At 40.4% G+C, this 22,707-nt stretch overlaps 1 protein-coding gene across 3 annotated transcripts in view; it reads left to right on the top strand.

Moving 5' to 3' along the window:
* The window catches only part of NECTIN3 (nectin cell adhesion molecule 3), a 47,876-nt gene that overhangs the window by 14,868 nt on the left and 10,301 nt on the right, over positions 1 to 22,707 (top strand). For 2 of the 3 annotated variants that reach the window (XM_083498662.1, XM_083498661.1), the window contains exons 3-5: positions 3,610 to 3,906; positions 5,027 to 5,144; positions 13,695 to 13,846. In XM_083498662.1, the coding sequence (XP_083354788.1) occupies positions 3,610 to 3,906; positions 5,027 to 5,144; positions 13,695 to 13,846 (567 nt within the window). Of the gene's footprint in view, positions 1 to 3,609; positions 3,907 to 5,026; positions 5,145 to 13,694; positions 13,847 to 19,150; positions 21,985 to 22,707 lie in introns of those variants that run through there. The other variant, XM_083498660.1, reaches the window with a different exon arrangement.

Here is a 22,707-nt window from a genome sequence, read left to right as displayed (position 1 = left end):
GAAGGATGGGAGTGGACAAGGTTCATCTATGGCAAGTTGAGAAATGGTGTGATGAGTCAAGTACTGTTTCTCTGAAACACTTGTGGCTTGTTTTTTTGTCCTTAAAATTCAAATGAGTTAAAATGGAAGAATGGGTGCATGTTTCCTCTGTTGGAACTGTTGGATAGTTGATTCTAAGATGAAAACTTGCCCTTTGTGCTTTATATCCTATGGGGTGATGGGGCGGTGTGGCAGGAAGAGGAGAGGGAAGCAGGGACTGTATAACTAGCACTAGGAAAGATCAGTAAGTGGTCCACTGAAACGTCCAGCAATTTTCAGGTGAAAATAGTTTGGAAATCCCTGCTGTTTAGGATTGAGCAGCATGCGATAAGCACTGTCACTTGACTGGGACCATCATTTTGTTTTCAGATATCTAGCAGTGTGAAGGAAGACTTGTAGTTTAGCTAGCATGACTGAGAAATTAAAACAGCAGTTATTCAGTGCCCAGAGTGTAAAGGACAATCTTTTCTTGCTCAAGTAGTTTACTGTAGGCTAAGAATTTCTGCTACTTCATGAGAACTTATCTTTCAGTCTTTCTCTGCAACAATAAATGTTAGAAACCCATATTTAATCTTTGCAGTAGTAATTCACGGGAAGCCAAATATTAACATACAGGGGTGGGTTAACCTATGCGTTAACCCGTTCCACTGATATTGACAGTAGCAGAAAGAAAAACTCCAGTGAACACAGTGCTGGGGAGGGTGCACTGCTATGATGGTGATGTAAACCATTTCCTCCCTGGTTGTTGGGTTGATCATTAGAATGGGGTGTGTCTGTTTCTGTGCCTTGTGTGTTTATGAGCTGTATGCATGGTGGAGAGGGAGGAGTGTACCCACAATCACTGCTTAGTGGTAGAATTCTATATAGTGGATTTATGAAACACAGACTATCTAGAACATCCTGAGTATTCTGTCATAATTTTAACTATTTATGTAGATAAATTTAAATGGCACCATACTTCATGGTCTAAGCAAAAAAGTAGTATTATCTAACTTTGTTTCAGAATTAGCCTGTGCAAATAGCCTTTCCCCAAATTTCTTACAATTACCCCTTCATTGCAGCCACCTGAACAACACCACTGCATTCTGGGGCAAAGTGTTTAAGGGGGAGGCAGTGGGGATGGGGGTGGAAGGAAGGCTTACTGACTGTGTAAACTTTCCTCTCTGGTTAAAATCTTTACTTTTAAATGGGTTTATTTAGGAAATGTATACCCCATTCTTCCAGTGGAATCTCAGGAGGGTTTACAACAAAGGAAAATAACAATTCTGTTAAATCGACCATTTAAAAATGGGTGTTTGGTTGAACTTCCTAAAATGAGGTTTTTTGCATAAAAAATAAAGTACTTGGTAAAACTGAAAAGATCTAACCTTCTGGCAGAAAGCAGAAGGGGGCGGGCGGAGGGTGGCAAACAAATCTCATCAGGTAAGTTATTCCACAGTCTGATAGCTATGGAAAACAATCTCTCTCACCTCAATCATGCTTCTGCTTCAGGCAGACCTAGGAGAAAGGCCTGTCCACAAATATCTTAGGAACAGTGTAGGCTGGTAAGGAAGGTATCTTGGACCCACACAGTTTAGAACTAAAGGTAAGCACCAATACTTTGAATGCTACCTGGAAACATTAACAACTAGTGCAGCTGTTGGTTGAACACTCAGAAATACCCTTCCTGTATTATCGACCAACTGAAGTTTCTTAAGATTCTTTCAGGTAGCCTAGTGTAAAAGTACATCTGTTTAGGAATGGACATATCACTATTTGCATTCAGATGCAAAGCTGGAAACAGGAATACCCCCAAATTGCAACACTGATTTTTGGAGGCAGGAGTTACACTCCAATCCAGAATAGACTGTATCCCGGGGGAGGAGGTGTGGTCTAACTAGGAGCATTGTTGTCTTGATTCTGGGCATCAACAATTTTTCTAATGTCTGATGAAAATAAGAATAAGTGTACCCTTAAATTGCACACTGTTGACAAAATGTACTAAATCCAGAAGCTCCATGTAGATATTGAAATAGCATGGAGGGCCAGACTAAACCCTTAGGTACACTATTTGCCAGTAGCCAAGGCATAGTATAAGAGTCCTCTAGTTTTATTTGAATGAACTGTGGAACTTGCTATGAATAAACTATGAAACTGTAACAGAACTCTGCATGTCTTGACTCTGGCAATAGGTTTAATTGCTTAAGTGGGCAGTAACAGTTTGTCTTTATTAATGTTAATATTTATCTTCAGATATTCCTATTGGAATGTACTATATCCTCATATTTCTTATAAATGTGACATTTATTCAATTCAAGGTGGCTGTACTGATCTGATTAGGAACTGAGCTATTATGATACTGTGTCTAATTACCTGACAGAAGAAAGCCCTATTGAACTGTACAGAATAGGTTTGCACTGCTCACCTACTTGTTGTTTACTGGCTCACTAATTATCCAGGTAGGCAGTGATGGACTACGGGGTGTCCTGCCCTATTCAATTTGTACATCTGAGAAGAATTATCACAATAAGTCAAGTAGAACACTTTTCTTTTGAAATAAAATTGCAGATAACTTCAAATAAATGTAATGCTAGTTACCATAACAATATATAGAAAAAAAGAAGCTATGTGAAAGGCATTCACTATCAGGCTGGAAGCCCTTCCAGAAACTATTAAGGAAGATTATTGATGAAGTAATTGGCAGTATTTATATATGTCTGTGTTGAATATTTAGAGGTGGTTGGAGGATGGATGGCAGTTAATGGCTTGAGGTTGAATCCCAACAAGACAGAAGTGCTGTTTCTGGGGGGCAGAGGGTGGGCAGGTGTGGGGAATTCCCTGGTCCTGAATGGGGTAACTGTGCCTCTGAAGGACCAGGTGTGCAGCCTTGTGGTCATTTTGGACTCACAACCGTCTGTGGAACCACAGGTCCTTTCTGTGTCCAAGACGACTGTTCACCAGCTCCAACTGGTGTGCCGCCTGAGACCCCACCTGTTTGCCCACTGCCTCACCATAGTGGTAGATATCCTGTTTATCTCCTGCTTGGACTACTGCAATGTGCTCTATGTGGGCCTACCTTTGAAGGTGACTTCAGAAACTACAACTAATCCGGAATATGGTTGCTAGACTGGTGACTGGGAGTGGCCGCTAGAACCATATAGCACTGGTCCTTAAAGACCTACAAGGTGTTGTTGTTGACCTTGGAAGCCATTAACAGCTTTGGCCCTATATATCGGCAGGAGTCTCCACCCTTCATTGTTCAGCTCAGACACTGAGGTTCAGCTCTGAGGGGCTTCTGGTGGTTCCCTCACTGTGAAAAGTGACGTTACAGGGAATAAGGCCGAGGGCGTTCTCGGTAGTCACACCTCCCCTGTGGAACACCCATCAGATGTCAAAAGGATAAATAGTTAAACAGCCTTCTGTAGACATCTGAAGCCTGTCCTATATCAGGATGCTTCTAATGTGTGATGTTCTCTTGGGTGGTGGTGGTGTTTCTGTGTATTATGTTGGAAGCTGCCCAGAGTTGCTGGGGCAACCCAGTCAGATGGGTGGGGTACAAAAAATAAATTATTCTTGTGTATTTTTCTGTAGTTGAACCAGTCGTGAGCCTAAAAAAGGGACCAAATGCTTTAATTGATGGTGCCAATCAGACACTTGCCGCAATTTGCACAGCAGCCACCGGAAAACCAGCTGCAGAGGTTCTCTGGGAAGGTAGTCTTGGTGAAATGGAATCCACTTCAACTTCATATCCCAATGAAACTGTGACAGTGGAGAGTAAATACAAACTGGTCCCCACAAGATTTGCTAGAGGAAGGCATATAACATGTGTTGTGAAACATCCAGCCTTGGAAAAGGAGATTAGAATGGTGTATGTGCTTGACATTCAATGTAAGTAAGTTGCAATACGTTCTCTGTCCTCATCACTTTGTCCTCTAAAAACATTTCATATTGCAAGTGATAGGATATCTTGTTGATATCAAATATCTCCAGGCTTTAAATACCTTTAAATGGTTCTAAATAGCCTTTGACTTAGACCTTACCCTTTAAAAATAAAAGCCCTGGGTTGGGAACAAGGAGGAATGTTGACATATGTTTCCTCTCTCAAGTCATCCTATCTTGAGAAGTAGCTAGTAGCTAGCAATTGCTCTTTTCCATATTCTGATTTGGGTCCCATCCCAAGGTAACTTGTGATTTATTGTTCTGCCATATTTATAATGTGGCTTCTCCCAGAAATATCTTGATCAGATTGCTTAAATGGTCAGGACCATTGCACAGCACATTTGAATTATTCTATAGTAACATCTTTATCTTGTCGTTACTGGCTATATAAAGTTAAATAGGAAATAATTATGTATTTCACACTCTTATTTTGGGTCTTTGAAGTACCAAAACTTCAAGTTACATATAGACTTAAGAGTTTATATGTAACTTGAAGTTTTGGTACTTCAAAGACCCAAAATAAGAGTCTGAAATACATAATGTGTTAACTTTAAGCTACAGGGTGCCCTGGGATAACAGCAGTTATCTGGGGTGGTGGATCAATTCAGGGGGTGCATGGCAACCATATTCTAATTAAATTCCAGGTTAACTGAAATTGATAACCTGCAGGATAGTTTCCACTACTTAATGCTTATTTATTAGAATATGTTCCTGACAAATACATTTTGAAGTTGTATATATGATCTGTGCAGATAACGTGCAATAAATAGTATCTAATTTAGATAATGTTAAACGTGTTGAGAATGTTAAGATGGTTTCTCAACAGCCCTCTTATTGACAATTTCACTTAAGAATGTTCCTTAATGGAATCAAATGTATTATGTCCAAATTCTATTGACGGTGCAGGTTGACAATGATGGCAAGCAGGCAGAAGGTGAAATCTGGGTAGGTTAGGTATTCATTAGAAGCTAAGAAAATAATTTAGATGGGGACTGTTTAAAGTTGCTATATTCCACAAAGTCTTACTTGATTGTTTTCCATAGTAGCTTACGTTTATATATGTTTGTAGATTCCCCCGAGGTTACAGTGACTGGTTATGATGGAAACTGGTATATCGGAAGAGAGAATGTTTTACTCAGGTGTAATGCTGATGCAAATCCACTGCCAATGGAGTTTACATGGAGTCGGTAAGTTCTTGTTTAATTCTGGCATTCATAAAAATGTAAAATATTTTTCAATTCTGAATCTTAATTTCTTAAATATGTATCAGTCTGTGAACACTATGTTGCAAATAGTTAATTCAAATTGTAAAGTTAAGGACTTAATTACCACAAATGTGGTAGTAGCACTTAGCATACCTGACTTCTTTAAAGGATAAGGCCAATCCAAGGAAAATAGGTTATTCAATGGCTATTAACCATAACAGTTCAAAATGTTCATCTTGAGTGGCAATATACTGTGAAGAGAACCTGAGCTTACAGGGTTAAACAGCTCAGAGTGTACGCCCTGCCTACTGTTGGGAGGAGGGAGACTCTCCGTCATTTCCGAGTCTCTCAAGTCTTTGTTCTCTCTACTTTCGCTTTTGAGGAGAGTGGACGTGTTTTCACGATGCTGTTCGACAATGGTTAGTCTGCTGTAAATAAAACTGCTTTTAGCTGCTAAGATCCTGCGTGGACTTTATTTAGCACACTGAAGAAAGCACTTAAGCTTACAGCTTTCTCTAACCGCTGCTGCTGCTTAACTCTGCGTTTTTGCTCAGAGCATCGGAATGTGGCCTTTGAAGTCCGAGGCCTGGCCGTGGGGGGGCACAGCCGAAGCGGGCCGGACGCCAATCTGAGCAATAAATCAATCACCTTATCTAAGAGGTTATGGACGTCAGTTACTGCAATTAGAGAAAGCTTTGAAGTGCTGTGTGTAAAGGCTGTGAAGCTGAGAAGCTGCTGTTTTTGCTGCCGGAGGAAAAAGTCCTGCTTTGAGGCTCTGCCTGGGAGAAAGCAGGGAGAAAGCAGGGAGGCTGACTGCAAGCTGTGTGCTGCAAAGGGACGCCGGAACCCTATCCTCGAAGCTGGCTGGTAAATGTGAGTACTTCACAAGCCCCAATGGGAGCACTGGGGGAGGAGATGGCTGAGCTCCAGGACTTTTATGATGTCCCATTTGAAAAACTCACAACCCAGTCCTGGGAAATCTGGGTTAAAAGAGTAAGGGGGTGGTTTTTGGCCACAGGGCTCTGGAGTATAGCCCAGAAGGAGCCGGCCCCACCCATGCCTGTTGCTGCTGAAGATGGCGCAGCAGACCTGGAGGCTGCTTTGCTGGAAGATAGAGAGCAGAGAATGCAAAGAGAGCTCTGCATGTTGAGAGCAAGTGTGGACGCTATGCTGTTGCCCCACCTGGAGGGCGTTGAGTCAGCTCAGGCCGCCTGGCAGGTGCTGAGGAGTCTGTGTGATAGCTCAGCAGGAGCCCAGGGCCGGGAGGAAGCCGAGAGCAGGGAGGAAGCTGAGAGCTCAGAGGCTGCTGCTGGCCGTGTTCCTGAAGTTACAGCTGGGAGTAGCTGCTTTGTCTCCGAGGGGCCGTGTGATGTTGAGGCCCGCAACCAGAGTGCTGGGGAGCGTGCAGGCCCAGGCTGTGCACCCAAAGGTGGGGGTGCTGGGAACAAAGGAATGGCTGAAGAGGGAGCTGTGAGAGCTGTTGCTACGCATCGCCGCTGTTATCGCTGTGGCTCCCCCTCCCATCTGGTGAGAGAATGTCCAGTGGAGGCACAGGAACAGCCGAAGGCCGTCTCCCGTAGCAACCAGATAAAGGGCTCTTCTTCAAAGCGTGGGAAAGGCAAGCCGAAGGCAGCTGGCAGAGACACTGAACATAAACATTTGGCAGCGTCTATGGCTACAGTCAAGAGTTGTCAACAGGATGCTGTGCTGACTTTTGTCATAGACAGTGGAGCTTCCCATCATCTCGTGCCATCTGCAGGATTTCTGGAGAACTGCACCTCTGTAACTTCTGGGAAGACTGTCTGTTTAGCAGATGGGACTAGACACCCACTCACGCAAACTGGCTCACTGTTTTGTTCTTTCTTACAGGATTCAATCCAGGCTTATGTTGTTCCAGGACTGTCTTGCGCGTTGCTGTCTGTCAGCGCACTTCTTGCTGAGAACTACAGAGTGTGTTTTGAAGACAATAAGTGCTCTATTTCTAAGAATGGACAGCACCTAGTCAGTGTTGAATGTAAAGACAGGTTGTTTGTGTTGAATGCTTCTTTTGCAGGTCCAGGTGACACGGAGGAGGCTCAAGCACAGTGTGCCAACGTTCCAGTTCATGATGCGTGTGCTCACCTCTGGCACAGACGCATGGCACACGTGTCCTGGGGGTCAGTGAAAAAGATCCCAGAGTGTACGCAAGGGTGCAAAATGAAATCATGTGCTAAGTTTCTAGATTGCAGAGCGTGCAAGTCCGCAAAGGTGAAAACCTGCACATACCCTAGGTCTGAGAGGGTGACCACTAGAGCTTTTCAGTTAATTCATGCAGATTTGTGTGGGCCGATGTCTGTGACCAGTATGGGAGGAGCCAAATATGCGCTGGTTCTGATTGATGACCATACGCGCAACTCCTGGACCTTCACGATTGGACACAAAAGTGAAGCTGCACCGCTAATCAAAGACTGGATTGCGGCTGTGGAACTGCAGTTTTCCACATGGGTGCAAAACTTTCAGAGCGATCGCGGTGGGGAGTTCACCGGGTCTGCACTGCAAAGTTTCTTCCGCAAAAAGGGGATTCAACACAGGTTGACTTCTCCGCACAGTCCCCAACAGAACGGGATTGCGGAAAGACGGAACAGGACTCTAGGGGAGATGTCCGCAGCTCTTTTGTTTGATGCCGGGCTCCCACAGCGTTTTTGGGGAGAGGCTTGGCGAACGGCCAACTTTGTTTTGAACAGGTCGTTCAATTCAGTGGTAGGTGACACCCCGTACTTTTTGCTGCATGGAAAGAAACCCAAAGTACACTACTTTCGTGTATTTGGTTCTGAAGCGTGGGTTTTGATACCAAAAGCCAAACGCAAGAAAGGTGAACCCAAGTCCCAGAAGATGATTTTTTGTGGGTATGAGCCAGGGACCAAGGGGTGGAGGTTTGCGTATCCGTCAGGGAATCAGTCCAGGATTCTGCTCAGCAACAGTGCTGAATTCTGTGAGCAGAATGGCTGGGCAAGGATACATGGGAACCCTGACATCCTGTCAGAGAGTCTGCTTGACTCTGCTGATGAAGAAGAGGAAGAGGTTGAACCTGCTACTGTGGCTCAGAGTCCAGAGCCAGTGCAGGCAGAGGGGAGAACTTCTCCCAAGGCTGTGAAGATTGAGCAACGCAGTGCTCCATCTTCCCCCACAGGTTCGGCTGAGAAGTCCAGAAGGCGCAGTAAGTCAGAGGGGGAGCTCTCTGATGCCAAGGACGTTCTGGCTGGCCCTAGTGGGTCAGAGGGGGTTCCTGAAGTAGTGCTGCGTCGATCAGCTCGGACGACCAAGGGGAAACCTCCTGATAGGTTTGCCGTCACTAGCGTGTGGGTCGGAATGGCACAGTGTGAACCCGAGAGTTTTGAGGATGTTCAGAAACTGCCTCAGGAAGAAGCCAGAAAATGGCATGAGGCGATGCAGAAGGAGATGAACTCAATGGAGTCTTTAGGTGTGTTCTCCCTCACGAAGTTGCCGATGGGCAAAAAGGCAGTGGGTAGCCGCTGGGTTTACCGTCTTAAGCCCACAGCGACAGGAGAACCGCAGTATAAGGCCAGATTAGTGGCGAGAGGATTCACGCAGCGCAGGGGGTTGCATTATACGGAAGTTTATGCTCCCACCTGTAGGAGTGAATCTCTACGTTTGCTCTTGGCCATCGCTGCACAAAGAGGGTTGCTGGTGCATCACTTTGATGTGGACGTTGCTTACTTGAACTCAGACCTCCAGGAGGATCTGTACATGCTTCCTCCTCCAGGGTTTGAGGGCATTGAGCAAGGTACTGTGTGGAAACTTCACAAGTCAATTTACGGCCTGAAGCAGTCGGCCAGGAATTGGAACTTGTGCCTGAATGAAGCTTTGGAGAAGCTAGGTTTCAGGAAGAGTCTTGCTGACAGTTGCCTGTTTCTAAGAGGATCAGGAGACTCACAGGAACTGGTTTTATTTTATGTTGATGACATCATCCATATTGGAAAGGCAGACAAACAGGTACAGAAGTTTGCCAAAGAGCTTGGGAAACAGTTTCAGTTTAAGAACCTGGGTGCAGTAAAGATCTACCTAGGTGTCCAGATAGCGAGAACTGAGGATGGTAGCTTCTTGCTCAGTCAGAAAGGCAAGATTGAGCAGTTGCTTGAGAAGTTCAGAATGTCCGATTGTGCAGGAGTTCGGACACCCATGGAGACGAACTTCGTGAAAGAGAGCCAGCAAGCAGAAAGTGCAGAGTTCGAGAATGCTGAGCTCTTTCAGTCAGCTCTAGGTAGTCTGTTGTATCTATCCCAATGGAGCAGACCGGACATTGCCTTTGCTACCAACCTGCTAAGTAGGGAAGCGTCAAAGCCCAGTGTGAGTGCTTGGCACGGTATCAAGCGGGTACTGCGCTACCTGCAGCATACCAAAGACTTCTGTCTTAAGCTGCCAGCTGAAGGTGAGGCGAAGCTCACATGCTATGCGGACAGTGACTGGGCGAATTTGCAGGACCGCAAGTCTGTGTCTGGGTTGGTGGTAAAGTTTGGGAAGTCACTAATTGGGTGGAAGTCCCGGAAGCAAAGTCTCATTGCGCTGTCTTCTACTGAGGCTGAATTCAGTGCACTGTCAGATTTGTGCCGGGAACTAGAGTTCTATAGATGCTTGGTGCAAGAGATCTATGGAGATTGTAGCTTGCCCATCACGGTTTGGGAAGACAATCAACCTTGTTTGAAATTGGCTGAATCTGCGCAATTTAAGGCCAGAACCAAGCATCTGGACATACGTTTCCAAAATGTGTGTCAGAGTGTTCAGTCAGGTTTGATCCGGTTGAAGTATTGTGCCAGTCACAATAACTTGGCCGATGGCTTTACCAAACCTTTAAGCTTCCAGCGTCATGGGGAGTTTTGTGGTGGTTTGGAGTTGGGGGTATGTTCTGTACATACTTTCCCCACAGTAGCGCAGGACGAGAGGGGGTGTGAAGAGAACCTGAGCTTACAGGGTTAAACAGCTCAGAGTGTACGCCCTGCCTACTGTTGGGAGGAGGGAGACTCTCCGTCATTTCCGAGTCTCTCAAGTCTTTGTTCTCTCTACTTTCGCTTTTGAGGAGAGTGGACGTGTTTTCACGATGCTGTTCGACAATGGTTAGTCTGCTGTAAATAAAACTGCTTTTAGCTGCTAAGATCCTGCGTGGACTTTATTTAGCACACTGAAGAAAGCACTTAAGCTTACAGCTTTCTCTAACCGCTGCTGCTGCTTAACTCTGCGTTTTTGCTCAGAGCATCGGAATGTGGCCTTTGAAGTCCGAGGCCTGGCCGTGGGGGGGCACAGCCGAAGCGGGCCGGACGCCAATCTGAGCAATAAATCAATCACCTTATCTAAGATATACCTCTAATTTACCAGATGCTTGGAGCAAATAGTGTGTGGCTGTTTGAATCTTCCAGAAGTACAGTGGTACCTCCGGTTGCGGACGGGATCTGTTCTGGAGCTCCGGTCAGATCCTGAGGTTTCCACAACCAGAGGGAGTGCTTCTGCGCATGCGCGCACGGTGAAACCCAGAAAAATACTTCCAGATGTGTGCGTATCCAGAGGTACCACTGTATCTGACTGGTCACTTGAGGGGAGGGTCAGAATTGTAGATTAGATGGCTCCTTGGTCTGTTCTAGCAAGAGAAATATTTTAAGCAGCATATTTGTCACAACTCAAAGCTTTCAGGGAGAATGCAACACTGGTTTTCACAGAAAAAAACCATCTCCTGCATATGCTAACAGCGTAAGAGAAAGACACAATTTGAATTATTTATGAATAAAATAGTATGCTTTATTGTTAAGTAGTAATACATTGCCACATTGAATTTATCAACAGACATAACAGGCTTCAGTATAAACTGTAGAATAGTTTTTTTGCAGAATGTATTGATTTTATGTATAGCAGGTTTGGAGACTAGATGGCTTTTTGAAATTCTGCAAAGCTGCTAGTATTTTGTTGGAGGATTGCCTGTCATGATTAATGTTAAACACAAATGCTGCAATTGATTAACTTTGGGCGACAGTTATACTTGATTCAGAAGTAATCTATGATCTATTATTTCATGGTATAAATATACAACAGAGTAAAATGTTGAATAAAATTTTAAAAAGTTGCATCATGTCCATAACTAGTTAATAGCTGCCTTGTATCATTTTAAAGATAATTTTATTTTAATGTCATTTTATGTATAATCAATTTAAATGTAGTTTTCATCTTAATTTGCTGGCTCTGCAAATTATTTGAAGTTAAAATGCTCTCTGAAACTACAGTCAGTATATTTGTAGTAATGAAATCACCACTACAAATGCAGTTCCAATTATAGCACAATGGAAGATTTCTTTCTTCTTTTTTTTAAAGGTCCAAACGTGTCCTATTAGAGGAACTGAGTTTGGATGTTAGTAGTAGCGACCTATACTTTTTCAATTCTTCTGCCTCTGATTTTGAAGCCATTCAAACCATTCTTTTGAAACTTGAAGCACCTTGTATTTTCATTGTCACTTTGGAGGATAACTGGCTTAAAAGCTCCCCTTTTATGCTGATTGGGCAGCTCTAGGGACCCTGTTGCAGAACAATAACAGTTCTTTGACCACCCCCCCCCCTGCAACTTTGGATCACAACAACACCGATCTTAAGGTGAAAAACACTGTCCATAACTGAAGACAGAAGATGAAGTGATATAAGTATTTAAAATCAACACTGATCAGGAGCATATAACTCTTTAATCAGTAGGCTCCGCCCTCCTTCAGGCAGGCCTACATGTTATTCTTTCCTTGTGACCTGGCATTTGCCCTTTTCCTTTATGTTAGGCTGTGGCTGTGTACATACCATACTTTTAAAGCATATGGCTTTCCCCATAGTTTCCGTTCACAGGGCTACAGTTCCTGGCAACCTTAACAAACTCCACTTCCTAGGATTATTTGGGGGAAGTAATGCACTTTAAATATATGGTGTGTACACAGGCTCACATTAATGGAGACCAGGTCTAGTTTAGTAGGTGAATTAAATGATGATATGCCACCTTTGTGTACCGCTTGCATGCAGCAAGAAGAAAATATAATTAAATGCTCTTGAGAAGCCTTAATTTCTTCTTCTGTTGCATTGTGGGCAAGGTACTTTATTACTGAAGATGATATAGCTTCACATCCTGTAATCTTGCTGCAGTTGATCTTATTACATATCTGTTAAACATTGTTAACAAGACATTTAACATTTTTACTGTTGTTGTAGTTTGGTTTGAATTAAAGTGTTGGTAACCAAGAAAAAGATTTTGAACCTGCTTCTGCTATGTAGCAAAATTCTGCTTATGTTCTGTTTATGTTCATGGTGTTTACGTGAATATATACAAATGTGAACAGGTAACTTAAATGGGGGTAGGAGTGGGCGGTCCTTGGGTGCAACTAGTTAAGAGATTTAGAATGCTCTGTTCTCTCCTCTCCCTCAGTTTTGTCAGTGTGCCATGTACCTCAATGTATGAAGCAAATAAAGGATTTACACTTCTGTGCTGAACTTGCCAAAGATACGCATGTATACTTATAGAATAATTAACTCAGACTGATTGAGTTGTGATGCTACATTGGAGGTATTGTGAGAAATTTAAATAGCACCCCACATCCACTCAGCATTGCCATCTGATAAGCTGCTGGCTTGCTCATATAGGAAAAGGGCGCATCAATTGGCACTTTACTGAAGGCTCTCCCAATTCTGGAGCCAACCCTAGATGAGAGAATAGCAGCTTTGTAGCTAATATAACTGGCATGGAGGTACTGAGTAACACTGATGAGTTTTCTGTAGAGGTTCAGATGAGGAGCTACGTACGTGTATTCTGTACAGCATAAAAAGTAACTAATAGTTATTTAGATTATGCTTTATGTAATATTATATGAATGAATTATATTAATATTAAATGACTTAATTGTGTGATGTGAGATGATTGACCAGAATTTAATATCCATTATTTGGAATGGGCATAAGGCTAAATTGGTGTATGGACACCTAATGCTCAGCTCAGCACCCTGAGAAGAGAATTGTTTTAATACCAAATTTGACATTGTACACATCGCACCAATATTATAAAGTAAATGACTAGCTCTTAGGAGTATGACAAAGTCTCAATGTTTGTGGCAATGTCTGCTGGTATCTTAGAAGTCAGTACAGAAGTTGAGCAGAATTTCAGGATGTCAAAACATGACAATTGAAATCCTTGTATATTTCTTTGTATATCTTCATGATTCTCACAGTTGCCTAGCATGGAACTCTGTTTTGGAAACTGAGGGAAGAGTGTGTTACAGAAACCTAAGACTGTTCAGTGGTTCTATATTAGTTTTAGAATACATGAACAAAATTACTGCTGAACTCCTTCAGTTCTCATATTAAATATAATTGTGAAATTCAGTTTTTTATTCCTCTTACTTTGAGATACTCTCCACATGAACTTATTTGCTTCTAGAGAAGGAGAACCTCTTAGCTATTTAAAATTATCTGATTTGAATAAAATATTAGATTTGGAACACTCAAAAATGTCTCTTTGTGATTCAGGTTGGATCGACATTGGCCTGAAGGTTTACAGCCTTTAAACAATACTCTGCATTTCAACAGTCCATTGACATATAATTATACTGGAACTTATGTTTGTACAGTGGCTAATCCACTTGGTCAAAAAAGTGATCAAAAGACTATCTACATATTAGGTAAGTCACTGGGTGTTTTTTCTTCAGTATTTGAACAAACTTCTTAATGAGAGGTCAGCAATATAATGGTCATAGTGTGTTATTTATTGTTTCGTTTTAACTATTAGCTTGAGAGAACATCATCCAGTTGACTTAAAGTTCCTTGTAAGAACATTTCTATTGCATGGGATATATATTATATAAGCAAAAATATAGGGATGCATCTGCACACAACGCTGACAGGAATAATGGTTGGCTTTATAGTAGCTGGAGAGATTAGCCTTAGGAACACAAGTGGGTTGTAAGTGAGCAAACATTTGCCCTCTTGTAAAGATGATTGACATGACATAATCTAGTATGATCTTTGAAAGCAAACCAGTACACTTTTCTTTACTGTTGACACAGCTGTGGTTGAAATCAGAAGTTGGGGAAATGAAGTTTTAAGTAGGAGTTTTAAATGTACTTAACAATAATTTAAGGTAGTGTTTCTTGTACTGTGGGCTGGGGATTGCTAGTGGGCGTAGCCTTGGCACAACAGCCCATCTAGTGCCTCCTTACTTTTCTGCCCCCTGGTCTTTCTGTAACTGAGACCAGCAGCTCACTGCATGCACATGTTTAGACGTAAATGACGGCTAGAGAATGAAGCTGTGGCACGCACAAAACAGGAAGGAGAAGAATGAGTGGGCTGACAGGCTGGCTGTATGTGGAGGAGAGAGAACAGAAAGAAGGGAGGCAAAAGGAATGGACAGATGGAGACAGAAGCCTTCTGGGAACTTCATTTCAACAGTGCTTGCATCCCATTCCTCTTGTTCCCCACACAGTCTCCTACCGAGTGATGATGACCTCCTGCCTAATTCGTGGCAGTAGAAGAGCAACCTCTCATTGACATATAATGAGAACCGGAGAGCCTGTTTGTGTGTGCGTGGCCACAGGAGGGTGGGAGAGCAGGTGGGCCTGAGAGACCAGGGAACTGAAGAGTTTTTGGGGGGGGAGGGATGTAAGAAGTAGAGTCCTTCAAAAATCAGTTTTGCTATGTGTGCTTTTAAATTTGTTCACAACTGACCTGGAATTAGGTTAGGGTAAGCAGTGAGGTAGCCATATTTACTGATGATACCAAAGGGTTCAAGGAAGTTAAGAGAAAAAGAAATTGTGAGAAGCCACAAAAAGGATGAATTCTTACCGTGTGAACATGATTTATGAAAAGATCTATACTTCGAAGTGCTAAAAAATAGATGGTAGACCTGCAACAGTCGCATTGTTCATTCTTTTAAAAGCAAACTTGATATGAACATTCAATTACAGTAGGGGGAAAAAATGAAAACTTGTTAAAGTTAGGGTTAAAGTTTATCCTTTATATAAGGATTTCGTCTGACTTTCACTCTTGATCTTCTCAAGAAGCAGATATATATTCTTATGTTTTATGTACAATACAATATCTAAGTCCATAATGGGACATTATTTGTATGTTTGGTTATTTATTTATTTATTTATTGCTCAAGGTATCATACACAATTCTTCCCATTTTATCCTCATAATACCCCTGTGAGGTAAATTAAGCTGTAAGTTAGAGAGTGACCAGCCCAAGGACCTCCAGTGATCTTATTGGCTGATTGAGAATTTAAACCCTGGTCTCCGCAGGCCCTAGTTTGGCAAACAAACCACTACACCACACTGGCTATCTTGTTCTAAATGTTACAGACAGCATCCTATGCAACATATAACAGCATCTATTGCATTTAACAGAAAATCTTCACTTTCCGTTGTTTAAGAGATAAATGTAGTTACTTTGCCCTAAAACATCCAATCTTACATGTTCAAATTCACGTTAGTCATTAATATTCCCACTCTTCATAAGTTATATGTTTACTATTCTCTGAGCTCAATGCCTGACATTTGGATTTTGTACTCCAGTGCATGCCAACCTCTTTTTTTCAAGCAGTCATATTTTGGCAGGTCACACTTTTGCACATTCACAGGTTGCTGGATCTCAGCATGGTCTCAGGTACTGATAGACCATGCAGTGTCTTGTGTAAGACTTAGGCTAACTCAAGCTATTTTGGAGGTTATTGGCCTGAGCTGAAGCATTTGACAGTGTCTTATGCCTAAGATAAGCATTAAACGTACAGACACAAATCTATGCCATCTTATAGATGTTACTCTTCTAGAGGTGTGGGTTTATGATTTGTAGTAAGTCAAAGCTGCTTGTGGGAGTGCACACCCACTATTGTTTATTGATTGCTACAGTGGCATGGTGGTGCCATGCTTGGAAGTTATTTGCACCCAAATGAAGTGTTGAATCATGCATGTTATATCTATATGTAAATTCCTATTGATTATTCACATACATTTTTTTCCTTTAGATAAATTGTTCCTATTAATTATTGGGTCTTTTTGCTGCTTATTTAATTGTATTTGAACAGAAGTCATGTGCAATAATGCATGGGTGAATTTGGAGTATGTTAAAGTTAAGGGGGTTGGGACCATGGAAGGTCCTGTATCAGCAGGGCTTGAAGGAGAAGACTGAAGGAAAGGAGTTGGCTTGTGAGGAATAGAAAGGAGAAGAGTCTTTGAAGGAAGTTTATAGGGAAGCAGCTGTTGAAGGCAAATTCCAGACGGGTAGCAGTCTGCTACAACAAAACCAGTCTTTTACACATTTAGAGACAAACAGATTTATTTTGGCATAGGTTTCATGAAATAAAACTCATCAGATGCAGCAGGTGTCATCCTTGGTTGGCAGATATACCTGTCAGCTTGTAATGGGTAGAAAGAAAAATAATAATCAACAGTGGGGCCGAAAAGCCATGAAGGAAGGTAGAGAGAGGGGTGCTGTACATAGACTTACTTTCCTCTATTCTTCCCACTCCTCAATTTATCTGCCGTCTTCCTGGGACAGTCTAGAGCAGCCCACAAGCTTCAGGTCCCATCATTCCTCTGCCCTCTAGCATCTAGTTCTGATGTGACCTTGAAAGAGGGAGGGACTAAAGGAAGAAGAGGAAGCCACCAAGCCCCTTCCATTGCCACAGCTTTGGCCAGTTTGGCATGCCTTGCCCTTGGATCATGGAAAGCCTCAATAGCCACTCCCTCAACAATGCTCCCTGTCTCTCAAGTAGTGTGGACAGAAGGTCCTCTGATTGCCTACTCAGGCCCATGGTGTGCTGCAAATAAATTATGTTGACTGGATTGGTATACTGTAAAACAGGTGTGGGGTGGAAGAGGAGGAGGAGGAGGAAAAAGCTCCCTGACATCACCCTGATCAAATGGCAACCTGATTTTCAACCTAAATGGAAAAAAACATCAATTTCAGCATGTTTCCAGATTTCCCCCTTTTTCTTTTTAGCCTGGTGATACTTCTGTTTCAGAAAATGATAGAAACTAATTAAATCTTTTTCACCTACCTACTTCATACAGGATCAGAGAACTTTATTCACTCCTTTTTAAACTAAACATCATTACTCTAGATCAGGGGTTCCCAAACTGTGGTCCATATAAGAAAAAGTAGCAATTAAAATATGATTGGAAATTATACAGCATTTAGCACAGTGCATTACAGTTGCTACAACAAGTGGGGGGGGGGGGAGATCATGAAGTTGTTTACCAAGACACTCGGCAATTTTCAAGTGGTCCGTTGGAAGAAAAGTTTGGGAACCACTGTTCAAGATCCCTATGTTCATCTATGTAGTATCCCCATTTTACAAATTCCTCTCCTTTCTCTTGTTCATTTAATGTACTTAATATATACATAAAGAATTAAACAACTCACTGATGAAAGTGAGTGAATTATGTTACTTAATGACAAGTGGCATAGTAGCAGTAGCATAGACCTAATATTAGTAGAATTTTTTGAGAAAATTGGTTTGTTATTCAAGCATGTCAAAAAGGCTATAAAGATTATATTATGAAAGTTACTGTTCATGATATTTTAGGATTTAATTGAATTATTCAGTGTATAGCCAGCTAAAATATAATAATAATAATTATTAAAATTACTTAGATTGTATTTCAGTCTTCTAGATTTTGTCTACTTAATTAACCTACACAGATAATAATTTATTTGAAGAAGTAGTCTAAACGTTAACAATAACATTTCATGAATAGCCTCCTCCAGTGGGCTATTAGTTTTTAAAATAGTTTTAAAAAATAATTAAATATTCTAAACTGTCTCCTACCCTTTTTTATATCATCTAGAATTCACTTGATAAATGTGAAGTATATTAATACTATTATATTTAGGATCCAAAGAACACTACTTTATGTATGTCCTAGGGTTTGGGCATGATGAGTAGAATTTTTTTGTTTCCTCTGACATATCCATGGCTCATATCACAAGCAGCTTATGCAACTCAACACAATTTCAAGATCATTGCCATGTGAGACTGAAAAGGGACCCACTGTTTGTTATACACAGCTTCAGACTGTCTTGGGTACATAGAACAACTTTTGTTTCTTTAAGCAATTTCCTTATCATCCATATACAACAGTTTCCAATACTCAAATGTAGTCTTAAACACATCTTGCATAGTCAACCCTTAACAAACCTGAGTAATACTGATGCCAAGTAAAGATTGTATGTGTTATTTGAGCTTTTAAGTACCCATACCACAACAGAATAAACCTGCAACTTTAGGTGTCAAATATTAGAAGGTTCATAGAAACTGAATAAATCATAGAATTGTAGTGTTGGAAAGGAACCCTGGGGGTCAATTTTGAAATAAGAAACAAATTTCTTATGCTTTGATTTGTTCCACAAGTCCTTTGTTTTTTTTTAGAAGGTTCCTATTTTGATTAAAATGTTTATTTAGTACTAATGAGAATTTTGGAAGCATTGAAGTGCACAACAAACTTTTTAATGCTGCTATCTTTTAAAATCTTGTAACTATCAAATTGAATCCTACCACTACATACATGGTCAGGGGAAATGAAAATAATGAAGAACTAACTTCAGCATGCAGCTTATAGTTTTTCATTCTCTAACAAAACTATATATAATACATTATTTCTTTCATTCTTAACTCTGCCTTGGAATATAAGAAAAGGTTGACTTTTCAGCTGATGGCATTGATCCATGTTTGCTCTAAAACAGCATGGAAAAAATTGTTGATGATATTGTTAGAGTAAACTATTTTTTCATACTTCAGTAAGCTGGTCCAGAAGTTAAGTCTGCTCCCTCTACCCAGAGTAATGAAATTAAATGAAGAATGAAAAACTATGTTGAAGTACACTTACTTACTCATCAACTGTGCTTTCTTATCAGCTCTTAACTTAATTTAGTTTGCATTGACATTCTCTGCCTTTTCTGTGTCTTGTGTATCTCTGCTCTTTCATTAGATCCTCCTACTACTACCACTTCACCACCCACGATTCCATGGCTTCCTTCAACTGATGGCATCACAGGTTTAGCAACTCAGCCAAAACTAAAGCTTTTTCCAACATCACCATGGCCAGCAATGCAGGAAGACAATTGGGGCACTATCATCGGTAGTGCAGTGGGCGGGGCTCTTTTCCTGATATTTGTATGTGTCTTGGCTGGAGTTATCTTGTATAGGAGAAGGAGGACGTTCCGTGGTGACTACTTCGCCAAGAACTACATTCCACCATCAGATATGCAAAAGGAGTCCCAAATAGATACCCTCCAGGTAGAGGATGTGGATTCTTACCCTGACAGTGTGAAAAAGGAAATAAAACATCCTGTGAACAGTCACATAACTAAAGACTACTTGGGAGAATCTGAAAAAACAGACTGGAACAAAGTAGACACTATTAACAGGTACCAGGACAGGTATGAAAGACCAATGGATTACTATGAAGGTGGAACACTGGGAATGAAATACTTAGGTGAAGAATGTTATGAAGAAAATGAAGATGACTTAGTTTCACATGTAGATGGCTCTGTAATATCTCGAAAGGAGTGGTATGTCTAAAGACCACCTTTAAGTCTTGACTATACATAAAGCTCCTTCATTAGCTGATCACTTTCAGATTGTTTATACTTTTTCTTGAGGAATAGGTTTTTGAAGTTGATTTTCAAGCTTTTTATATTCTAACTTGACAATTGAAATGTAAAAACCTCATTTAAATGTATTGAAGCTGCTTTATTATTTTTTTCAATGCTGTACTACTGTCTTTCACAAGATATGAATTTTAATATAGTGCTTTATTTGGCCTATAGCACAAGATAACCAAGTGCTAAGTGGAAAAAGAAATTGTTATAAAAAGTTTGAAATGAAGCAACTGTCTTTGCTTGTGACTACAAATTTATGATCAAGACTTACCTTGATAGTACTTTTTGATCCATAATTCTAGTAAACAGTAACATGAAACTGATTCAAGTACAGAGCTGATCTAAGGTACACTTTGTTTACAAAAAAATTTATGACATGAAATATTCTGATGGCACAGTTTTTTCAAAGCTTTATTTTTAGGTTTTCTGCACAGAATTTAATACCTCTACATTTTTGAGCCTTGCCATTTAGATACTGTAGTAGGTGGTACCTTTTACAGATGACTTGTTGCACTGAACCTGCTGCAATAGACTTTTCAATGAATAAAGTCTTGCAGCATAACAGGAACTCTATATTTTTACACTGCATTTTATTTCCAAGCACTGGGATGTAAGATTCCAATCACTTCAGTTTTGTTTCCAGACTCATCCTTTCCAGAAGATCTATTAAATGTTGTTTCAATACGATACAAACAGTTTACCTTACCTAAATGGAAAAAAGTAATGTTCAGGAAATATTAGGTTTCCATAACATTAATTAAGCACAGAGCTACAAATGCATTGAGTTGAAACCCAGATGCAACTTCTGTATTTGAATGGAGATGCATTTTAAGAAATAAACTTTTGGCTTTTCACAGAATTTGATGGTACAAGAAGTATTTGGACTGTCTAAAGAAATGTTGGCTAAAAAGCAGGGAAGCATTAAATGCAGGAGCAAATTTAGACTTTGTAAGCATTTGTCACTATGAAAAGCATGGCATATTTTGAAAGAGAAGGATGAAACACTTTGGCTTAAACAGAAAATATACTATTATGGTATATTTCATATGAGGCATTTTGAGAAATTTATGCTGCTTGAAAAGAATTGGAGTAGTGCAGTAAAAGTACTATTAAAGTAAATTATTAATTAATAGATGGGAGAAACAAATATATGTAAGGAGGGATTTTCTCTGAAGGACATAGGAAATAGAGGCAACTGTGTTGTTTAAAAATACATCTCACATATAGGCTTTAGAATACCTAGTTGGTTGTGTAGAGAATATAGCACAACCAATAGGAGCCCATCATACTTGCAAATCCCATTGAAAATCTTACGTTCAAACGTGCTCAAAACTGAAAAGGTAGATGAGTGTTTGCTTCAATAGAAACTTCTTTAAAACACTTGCATATGAAGAATTAGATGAATTTGGTAGCATGTGTACAGACAATATAAATGCTTTTTAGCTTCCCAGTAAAAACCTTGGAAGTAATATGAGCACATTACATAATGACTTGCAGTATTTTATAGCTTTTCAGTCAGTACAGTATCTGTATTAAGGTGCAGTTTTGACAGCACACTGTGACTTGGTTGCTATGTCTTCAGAAATGTGACTGCAGTTGAGTATAAATACATGAAACAGGTTTTCTACGCGTCTCTATCACATTGATAATTTAAGTGGTAACACTATTTTACTTCACCAAAGTATATCTTCAGTACATTTGGAAGTAAAATTATTAAACCATGCTTGCCTGTGAACTCAAGTGAGTTTCAATAATTGCTTCATGGATCTGATCCATCAATGGCTGAAGTTCTTACTTCAGTTAGCTTTTGATCAGGCCACAAGGTAGCAGGTCCTAATTTGTGTGTGTGTGTTTTGGTTTTTTTTTAAAAGCTAGCTCATGGTCTTAGGAACATCTCCATTGTAATGCCATACTTTTCTGTAAGCCCTCTAGAAAGCTTTCTTGTAACACTCAAATTTAGAAGCAAGTACCTAATATTCTGTGTTTTCAATATAAATTTGTTAAAATTTGATCAAGAGCTTTACAGTTTAAAATGAAGAGGTTCATACTAGGTTTAAGATGTTCAGTGTTGCAGTGTTTTTATCTAATGTATGTTTGGTGTAAATACAGAATTGATTGTAAGTATGAATAGTTGTGTGAAATAAATCTTTTGTTAAATTAATTTCTTGAATGCAGGTCATATGCACAAATGATGGAAAGGCATATAAAATGTAATAGAGGTTAGATTTGTGGTGAGGAAACAGGTAGACTAGAAAATGAGAGCTGAATACAGAAAAAAACTGTTAAATTAGTACTTCTATATAGCATCTGAAATACTTAACTATATTGGTAAAAGTGTTCATAGATTACTTACTAGTCAACATAGCTGTCCTTGATGACAGATTGTATATTTTGTACTCCATAGTCTAGGTAAATTGCAGAAAAAGCTGTAAGGTTACACTTAATTTTTAGCTGCAGAAAGTTTGGTCTGCTGTTTTGCTTGAAGTTGCCAAATTATTTTACTCTGTCAACTATGGAGAAAAGTTGATAACGATAAACACAAGACTTGAGTTGGTCTTGCCTTCAGATGACTCTACACATATAAGAATCCCCAAACAAATAGAATCCATACACAGGACAAATATGGATTGTGCCCAGTGTACTGTATTTTGTAGTACTATTTCTCAGCATGTCCAGAAAACATTTGCTGCTGTAGCCACCAACATGCCTTTAGTGTTTATATACAAAGTAGCTATCATTGAGATGATCCTTGTTTAAAATCAAATGAGCCAGCACAAGTTGATTTCCAGAATGAATGAAAAACGATTGCAGCATAGCATAAACAGTTTGAGTTTTGTGAGTTGTATCAGCTGGGAGACAACCTAATACATAGCTATGTATGTAT

The sequence above is a fragment of the Podarcis liolepis genome (genome assembly GCF_965112155.1).
Source record: "Podarcis liolepis genome assembly, chromosome: 4".
NCBI lineage: Eukaryota > Metazoa > Chordata > Lepidosauria > Squamata > Lacertidae > Podarcis > Podarcis liolepis.
Note: the sequence above shows the minus strand (reverse complement) of the source record. Positions and strands in the feature narration are given on the sequence as shown.